This window comes from Oreochromis aureus, linkage group 1 (genome assembly GCF_013358895.1).
Source record: "Oreochromis aureus strain Israel breed Guangdong linkage group 1, ZZ_aureus, whole genome shotgun sequence".
Classification (NCBI taxonomy): Eukaryota; Metazoa; Chordata; class Actinopteri; order Cichliformes; family Cichlidae; genus Oreochromis; species Oreochromis aureus.
This window is the reverse complement of record NC_052942.1, coordinates 31,426,174-31,435,551: the sequence shown is the minus strand read 5'-3', so window position 1 is coordinate 31,435,551 and position 9,378 is coordinate 31,426,174. Positions and strand designations below refer to the sequence as shown.

Here is a 9,378-nt window from a genome sequence, read left to right as displayed (position 1 = left end):
TTAAGCATTAGTTATGAAGATTCTTTTTGTTGTGCATTAAAGGGTTTATATTGAAGCTACATTTCTTAACGGATAAGTCATTCTGTATTCATTTTGTAATTTTGTTTGATCCATCCATCCATCCATCCATCCATCTTCATCCGCTTTATCCGAGGCCGGGTCGCGGGGGCAGCAGCCTAAGCAGAGAAGCCCAGACCTCCCTCTCCCCATCCACCTCCTCCAGCTTATCCGGGGGAACACCAAGGCGTTCCCAGGCCAGCCGAGAGATATAATCTCTCCAGCGTGTCCTGGGTCTGCCCCGGGGCCTCCTCCCGGTGGGACATGCCCGGAACACCTCACCCAGGAGGCGCCCAGGAGGCATCCTTGTCAGATGCCCGAACCACCTCAACTGGCTCCTTTCGACGTGGAGGAGCAGCGGCTCTACTCTGAGCCCCTCCCGGATGGCCGAACTTCTCACCCTATCTCTAAGGGAGAGGCCAGCCACCCTTCGGAGGAAGCTCATTTCTGCCGCTTGTATCCGCGATCTCGTTCTTTCGGTCACTACCCACAGCTCGTGGCCATAGGTGAGGTAGGGACGTGGATCGACCGGTAAATTGAGAGCTTCGCTTTTACACTCAGCTCCCTCTTCACCACGACGGACCGGTGCAGCGTCCGCATCACTGCAGCCGCAGCACCAATCCGTCTGTCGATCTCCGGCTCCTTCTCCCATCACTCGCGAACAAGACCCCGAGATACTTGAACTCCTCCACTTGGGGCAGGAACTCATCCCCAACCTGGAGTGGGCACTCCACCTTTTCCGGCTGAGAACCATGGCCTCAGATTTGGAGGTGCTGATCCTCATTCCCGCTGCTTCACACTCGGCTGCGAACCGTTCCAGTGCGAGCTGGAGGCCTTCACCTGATGAAGCCAACAGAACCACATCATCCGCAAAAAGCAGAGATGAGATTCTGAGGCCACCGAAGTGAAAGCCCTCCGCCACTTGGCTGCGCCTAGAAATCCTGTCCATAAAAATTATGAACAGAACCGGTGACAAAGGGCAGCCCTGGCGGAGCCCATCACCCACCGGGAACGAGTCCGACTTATTGCCGGCAATGCGAACCAAACTCTTGCAACGGTTGTATAGGGATCGAATGGCCCGTAGCAATGGGCCAGACACCCCATACTCCCGCAACACCTCCCACAGGACACCCCGAGGGACACGGTCGAATGCCTTCTCCAAGTCCACAAAACACATGTAGACTGGTTGGGCAAACTCCCATGCACCCTCAAGTATCCTTGAGAGGATAAAGAGCTGGTCCAGTGTTCCGCGACCAGGACGAAAACCGCATTGTTCCTCCTGTATCCGAGGTTCGACTAGCGGACGAACTCTCCTTTCCAGCACCCTGGCATAGACTTTCCCAGGGAGGCTGAGGAGGCTAATTTTGTTTGAATGATTCTTAATTCTCGATTTTATATTTGTTTCTGTGTAATGTAATGTAAATGTTATGTGACCTTAATAAGGTTTGATCATTTCTAAATTTGCAACCTATGTAGATGCATGTCAGTGCATCTATGGTGGTTTATTGCACATACTAAAAATTTGACTGTGAAATAACTGCAAGAGATGAATGTCTTCTGCTCATCTGCAAATCCTGAAATATTTTTTTCCAGGATTTGATTTTTTTGTAAAGATTTGCTTATAACAGCAAATTCTGATATTTTTCAGAATATCATTACCGTTTCACAGATGCTATGAAAAGTATAATAGGTTATATTTAATGCGTTATAATACTAAATAACAAGACTGCTTTTACACACATAAGCCCTGCATACTCACACAAAATTGTGTTTTATTATGAATGTAGTATTTTACAAAACAAAACATATGACAGTAAAATGTAAATATGCTGTACTGACTTTGGAAATTGGTTTTCCAACAGAATTTGGTTAATAATTATCTTCCCCCTTGCATGTTAACGTTTCTGCATCCCACAATATGCTGTCACCATGGAAGCAAACATATTGACACAGAATTGTGGGGGGAACCAGTGGCACAAAATACAGTATCATGTGTGGCAGTGGACACCAGGTAATGATCTGGAAACTGTTAGTTAGATGCAAAGCAGAGTGGCAGTGGCAGAGCTTACCATTAGCTGCTGTGGAGAAGCAATGAAGTGGCTGCATGGAGGATGCGATTATTCTTGCCTGTTATTAGTGACCACGAGAATGTTAGAGAAACGGGAAGGATGGAAAACGGTGATGGTGCTGGGGGCTGGGGGCGGACTCTTCTAAGGAACAGGAGGAGGAGGGGATGAGCATGCGTTGCCTGTTCACAATTGGAGGCAGCAGGGAGTGAAGCAGCATCTGTGTAAGGCGAGAGAAAGAACCTGCATGTAATGGAGGAGCAGTACAGCAGCACTGCCGCTGTTGTTTGGACACTAACTATCACCACAGCCACTGTTAATCACTCTTAATGGGACAGACTCAGAGCAGGTATGGATACAGCAGCTGCATGCTCATATATTAAAATGTAATTTTTATCTTGCAGAGGGTCATCTTAGCAAGGTGAGGGTAGAACATATTCTTGACTTATGCAGATGTTGTTCTGGATGTTATAAGTATGGTTGCAGTTTATTATTTACTGTAGATGATGCTTATTTGTTTTTCACAGCCTTTCCCCTGAAATCCCTAAATAAGATTTTATTCGGCTTTAATAAAGACGAATAACTTGGGATTTGAGCATTTACCCAAGGCAAGATTTATTTACTCAGATGTATAAAGAAGCCACCGTTTTTAATAACTATTGTTTTGAATATTTTATTTTCCAGCTCTGGGATGCCCAAGGTACCAGCTGTGTGGATCGAGTGCCACCTCTGATATGATGTGGAGAGCAGGAGGGGCAGCCACCTCTCTCACACTGCTGCTGCCATTGGTGTGCTGGTGCTACCTGTGCCACTCACTACGTGAGTGTTTTAAGACCTGAGAATGCCTGATGACAGAATAGCAGAGTTTTCAACAGAATATTGAAAAAAATTTGCAAGTGATTAGAGTTCAGCTACAAGGAGTGACTCGTATCAGCACGTTAATATAAAATATTATAGTTTGTGCTTTTGCTCTGAGTTTGGAAAAACAAGTTAGCTATCCTCTTACTGATCAAATATCAAATATTACTATGACACCTGATTTTCGCCTAATACTTCAATCATTAACACTCTGTTTTCAGTCATTATTATTGACTGAAAACAGAGGGTCTGTGTCATGCTAATTGGATAAGTGGATGGAAAAGATTACCTTTGGTTATGACAAAAGAAACTGAAGTCACTCTTGGAGAATTAACTTAGTAGTGTTTATTAGTGGGCAGGTGAGGAACAGTAGAAGGTGAGAAAGGACAGGAACAATAATAATATAAACTATTCCAACGGGAGGGAAGAAAGGATCTGCTGCCATCATTAAAGTATATACAAATATACTTTATTTGTCTACTATTTTGTAATTTCTTGTTATTGATATTTTACATATTTGCTGACTGAGGCAACATGTGATCTTTAGAGAATTTATCACTGGAATCCTCAGCATCTCACATTATATATTCCATGTTTATTGCATAACATATTTAGTGTTTTGAGATGCTTCCTACTGCACAAGCAGCAGGTAGCATTGATTTGAGTAAATGATTTAACATGAAATATTTTTTATGCCGTATTTAGGTGTAAATATCATTTCTACTGACACTGATAATGAATGAGCTCCAGGTTTTTTCTCATAGGACATACTAAATTTTTTATACTACTTCATTTATGACTGAGCACATTCCCCGGTTACCAATAAATCATCAGTGATGAATGTAGAATCCAGAAGACTCTCCTGCTTGTTTTTTTACCGAAGCAGGATGCTGGTGATAGTGCAGAAGAAGCTCCAAGAGATGATGAATTTGCTGATCACACAGTCATTGATTGAGGCTGTTTGAAGCCTTGTCTTTATTGATCCACACAGCCTGAGAGTGACACCATATATTTGTGGTCAGTCTTGTGGTAGATTCGGAGCCACATTCACTATCCATAAACTGAGTTTATTACCATGGAGGTGAAGAATCTTCTTGTTTGTACTGGTATTCTGATACAGCAAAGCGATGCAGCAGTTGTAAAACAGTTGAACCCTTAATGTGGTGGAATTGGTTTAATGTCATGACCGCATTCTATGCCACCTAGTCTGTAAGTGCTTTAATTATAAAGAAATTTAGTTTATATAGTGAACAAACTAGGATTAGATGAATTAAAATGGTTGTTAAACACATTTAGTGTATGTTAGCACTCTGTAGTTGTTTGTGTTTTAACACGTCAGCTGAAGAAAAACTTCTTGCCCAAAGATGTTCTTGCCTAAAATTATTTGCCTAAAATTTGGCATCAACAGCAATTCCACAATTCACCGTGAACAGTCCAAGTTCAAGTTATATTTAAAATTTCACATCTTATGTTTACTTTTTGTTATATATGCAGTAAAGATGGCAGGATACATTAGTAAGCAGTGACTTTTATTGAACAGAATTATCCTTCAAATGAGAATGTCCGCATTATTTACGATCGTTGCTGCATATGACTCACAGTGCAGTGATGTGATGAGGAAGGTGTATAGACATATCAGGTTCTCACACTAGTGAAGGAATGGTACAAAGTAAATAGGAACTGAGCCAAATCGCTGCAGTGCTTTCTCTGATTACATTTTAAATTGCAGACATACATTTCATTAGTACACGTGCATGAAGCACAGTCTGACTGCAATGTTTTATTTGGATATCTTTTTGAGGCTATACTCTGCAAACATTAACTGATGGCATCTTACACACTGGTCCCCTGAAAGAAAAAAAAAACATTGCACATCACCCAGAACATCCCAGCTAAACACTAAAAAGTATTTTGAATGCTATATTCAAAAATACATTTCTTTTTGATGACTCCAATAGCAAAGGCTTAATAGAAAAGGTTTGTCCACCATGCTTGGCTCTCATGGTAAAGGCTTCATACGTTCTCATTTGTTGTAGTAGTCTTAATTATATATTCAGTATGAGTTTGGTTCCTAACTTTGGTTTGCAGGGGTCATAACCAGAAGTGCTACACATAAAACTATCTATCTCTCTATTTCCATCTCTTAGGTATTCCAAAACTCTCCTCCTACGCAAAAGCAGAAGACAAATTATTCAAATATCTCTTTAAAAACTACCAGAAATGGGTTCGTCCAGTGGAATACCTAAACCAGACAATCCGTGTGAGGTTTGGACTAGCTATTTCCCAGCTAGTTGATGTGGTGAGTATATAGCAGCACTGATTATTACTGTGATAATGTTTGTCTATGTGTTACCAAGAAATCGTATAAAGGACATAAAATAGTTTGTTCATAGATTAAATGCCATTTAAATCACTGCTCTGTTCTCTCTGTTCTCTGGTCACTGCTCTCTAAAAATATAATGTATGTATCACTTAACATAAAATGTGAATGTTTTTTGTACAAAATTTGTTTTACAATTCTAGGATGAGAAAAACCAGTTAATGACAACTAATGTTTGGATGAAACAGGCAAGTACCTTTATATTTATACATACAAAATGATGTACCATCATGTTGCGCCATTAATATTTCTATAGCACCTTTCTAAGCTAAACTTACAAGAAATATTTAAAAAATACTTGAAGCACGTGAATAAAAAGAGGGCATATAATAAAAGGAGGATGCTTATTCCACAGTCTTTGGGCCAAAACAGTAAAGGTACTCACCAGCTTTGTGTTAAGGCTTGACTGTGGAAGCTGTGACAGCAATTGATTCTCCTATCTGAGAGATCTGGTTGCTTAATGAAGAGTTAAGTATTCTGAGATATAAAGTGGAGCTCTATCATGTAGTGATTTAAAAGTAATCAATACAGTCTTAAATTGGATTCTGCAGGAATTGTGAAGCCAGTGTAGCTCTGCAAGGACTGAAGTAAAATGTTTCTTGCATTCAGTATTTGTGAGTAGCTTTGCTGCCATGTTTTGTACTAAATGTAGATGGAAAACAGCTGCATTGCTAAAAGAGTTGTAGCACTCACTTATATTATTCACTGTAGCACTCACTTATATTATTCTGTACAGATTATTTATAATCTGTACAGAATAAGATTGAACTGTTAATAGTTAGTCTCAGGCATTAGTTGTCCAACAGCAGGAAATCACACTATTGGGAATATAGTCGGGAGGAATAAGAAGGATGTCAGTTTTATGTGAGTTCAGCTGTAAGAAATTAAAGGGTATCTGGTCATTAATGCTAGTGAAGAATGCAAGAAATCAAAGTGTGGGCCTGGACCCACTGGTGGACTGCAAAGGTACTACAGGTGGTCCTCAGTAATAAGTTAAGTCATATTTATATAAATTGATTTATTTATATAAAAGTGAATTAAAACTGGTAACAGGAGGTGGTTAGATTGTGATATTAAATTTTAGTGGTCTTTTATTGAAGTTTGTGTGCCAGAGACAGGTGGGTCACACATGGGCCTTGACACTTTGTATTAACTTGATAGAAATAGCAGTTTATAACCAACCGTTTATGGGCTACAGCACTCTTCACTCTGGGAATGGCTGCTTTGGCTTTTTAGGATGTATTATAACAGAACAGCATAGACTGGACAGGAAAGTTGGGATAGAGAACCAGGAAAGTTATGTGGGAAATGCCCCAAAGCAGATTTGAATCTAGCCTTAAGGCATATGAGTCACACTCTCAATCCAGCAAGCTATACTAACACCCTATAAACCTGATTTCGTAAGGGGAGCCTGGATGCACGCCTGCTTATAATATTCTGGTACATTGCCAGATAAAACTGACTTAGCAGTTCATTCTATGGAGCCATGTTCCTAGTGTATTCATGGTTCCTTGTTTTATCTCTTAACTGGTTAAATAATAATTGGCAAGGACTTATGGCTTGGATCGTATTTCTACCACCAAACTAGCTTCTCAGAACCTCTTACCAGCCAAATACAAATTACCTAAAGACAGGATTTGTTGTGCTGTCATCTCCCTCCATCATGATAGCTTGAGGGAAACCAGATGTTTGTAACCGTCCTTTTTTCTACTATCCAGTCATCTTGTTACAGTCCTTATCACTTTCCATTTTCTTTGCCACCACTACCAAATTTCTCTAGTCTGAAGACCAAGTTGTTGTCACTTCTAACTAGCGGTTCCTCCTTTTTCACAGTCTCTGAGCTAAGTCAGCCACCTACTAGCTTAGGTGCCATGAAATGATTATAAAAACTGACTTTCAAGAATGAATTATGAATTTTCAAATACGTAAAATATGTATTTTAGCAACCCATTGATAGATTAGTTGTGGTTTTAATTGGTAAATTGATTATTTTCCCTCACGTAGGAATGGACTGACATGAAACTCAGATGGAATCCCGATGAATACCTGGGCATTACATCGATCCGTGTCCCCTCAGACAGGATATGGCTGCCGGACGTTGTACTGTATGATAAGTATGTCACTGTACTGTATATAAATAGGTTATTAAAAGATATAATCAAAAGCTTTTTTTTTATTTACATTTTCCTAATTTTCCAAATCATTTTCATTGTATATCAAGCAAAGAAAAAAAAGTGGGGAGATTAAAATGAAGGAGTAAAGGAACTTGTTGTTCTGGATGCTGTAGGAGTTCAAACATTTACTCTTAAAGAAGCTATTAGCTAAAATGTGGGCATATTTTTCTTAATAGTTCTGATGGACGCTTTGAGGGAACTATCACCAAGGCCGTTGTGAAGTACAATGGCACAATATTGTGGACACCACCAGCCAACTACAAGTCAGCCTGCACCATTGATGTCACCTTCTTCCCTTTTGACCTCCAGAACTGCTCAATGAAGTTTGGCTCCTGGACCTATGATGGCTCCCAGGTGAATTTCTATTATACAACAACATCTGCAGTACATTAATATTGTAATAAACACTGATTAATTAGATTCCCTTTTTGATTAAATAGGTGGACATAATTCTGGAGGACTTCCACGTAGACAAGCAGGACTATTTTGACAATGGTGAATGGGAGATAGTGAAAGCCACAGGCAGCCGTGGCCTGAGGACTGATGGCAGTTCTTCCTATCCCACCATTACTTATTTCTTCATTATCCGCAGGTTGCCTCTTTTTTACACCCTCTTTCTCATCATTCCCTGCATTGGCTTGTCCTTTCTTACCATTCTTGTTTTCTATCTGCCTTCAAATGGTGGTGAGAAGATCTCTCTCTGCACCTCAGTGCTGGTGTCGCTCACTGTCTTCCTCCTGGTCATTGAGGAGATCATCCCCTCCTCTTCAAAAGCAATCCCACTCATTGGGGAGTACCTGGTTTTTACCATGATCTTTGTCACACTTTCCATCATTATTACTGTCTTTGCCATCAACATCCACCACCGCTCTTCTTCTACACATCACAGTATGGCACCCTGGGTGAGGAAAATTTTCCTGCATCGACTTCCCAAATTGCTATGCATGCGCAGCCATGTGGATCGTTATGCCACAGCTGGAGTAGCCAGGGCTAGAGAAGCGGTAGGACTGGAAGGGATAAAGAGCTCGACACCTGAGCTCACGCAGCTCCTCTACACTCGACACAACCTAGAAGCTGCTTTGGAGTCTATTCGCTACATTACCATGCATGTGGTTAAAGAAAATCAGGTCAGAGAGGTGAGTTTTGAGGGTTTTTTCTTTTGTGAAACAAAGGCACAAATTATAACAAAGACTGTAAACTTGGAAAAAATTACAGATTCATTACCCTGACTTAGCTTATATATGTGTCTGCCCATAACCATTAAGGATATAGAGACTGTCATGTGCTTCTTCTGTTGCAGGTTGTTCAAGACTGGAAGTTTGTAGCCCAGGTTCTGGATCGAATGTTTTTGTGGGCCTTCCTCTTGGTGTCAGTCCTTGGTTCCGCTCTCCTCTTCATCCCAGTTATTTACAAATGGGCCAGTATCATTGTCCCTAGCCATGCTGGAAGTATCCTCTAATAACCACGGTTAAACTAACCACAAATTGAAGCAAAGCACATAAACAGCTACTTATAGTCATATTTGAGATATGATTGCAGTCCTGCTCGGGGTTATTCTGTTTGCTATAGGTGTGCCAGAGCTGCACAGCTACAGCTTTGGGTGCCTTGTTTGCAGAGTGGAGAGAAACAGGCTTTGTCTCAAATCCATAACATGTATTGTTCCTATGTAGGCTTTCAGTATATAGTTGATTGATACTGGAATAATGAACAAACATGTACTCAGAGTAGACATATATACTGAATACTATCAATTTGTAAATGTGTCTATGATGAACAATATTTTTCAACAAAGCACAACTGAAACATAAAAACCCTTAAAAATCTTTAAGGAAACAGTATGATA

At 40.5% G+C, this 9,378-nt stretch overlaps 1 protein-coding gene across 1 annotated transcript; it reads left to right on the top strand.

The window, feature by feature from the left end:
* Positions 1–2,338: 2,338 nt before the first annotated feature.
* On the top strand, positions 2,339–9,376 carry chrna5 (cholinergic receptor, nicotinic, alpha 5). The gene is made up of 8 exons (XM_031746421.2): positions 2,339–2,472; positions 2,808–2,942; positions 5,129–5,280; positions 5,505–5,549; positions 7,366–7,475; positions 7,712–7,889; positions 7,976–8,671; positions 8,836–9,376. Exons 2-8 carry the CDS (start codon positions 2,858–2,860, stop codon positions 8,992–8,994), a joined length of 1,425 nt encoding a protein of 474 aa, XP_031602281.2. The 5' UTR covers positions 2,339–2,472; positions 2,808–2,857; the 3' UTR covers positions 8,995–9,376.
* Positions 9,377–9,378: the final 2 nt, after the last annotated feature.

Bases quoted from the DNA above. Each gene is read 5' to 3' on its own strand.
- chrna5 (XM_031746421.2), top strand. From the start codon at position 2,858: ATGATGTGGAGAGCAGGAGGGGCAGCCACCTCTCTCACACTGCTGCTG. The intron at 5,281-5,504 runs GTGAGTATATAG...TTACAATTCTAG, and splicing joins TTTCCCAGCTAGTTGATGTG to GATGAGAAAAACCAGTTAAT. The intron at 8,672-8,835 runs GTGAGTTTTGAG...CTTCTGTTGCAG, and splicing joins AAGAAAATCAGGTCAGAGAG to GTTGTTCAAGACTGGAAGTT.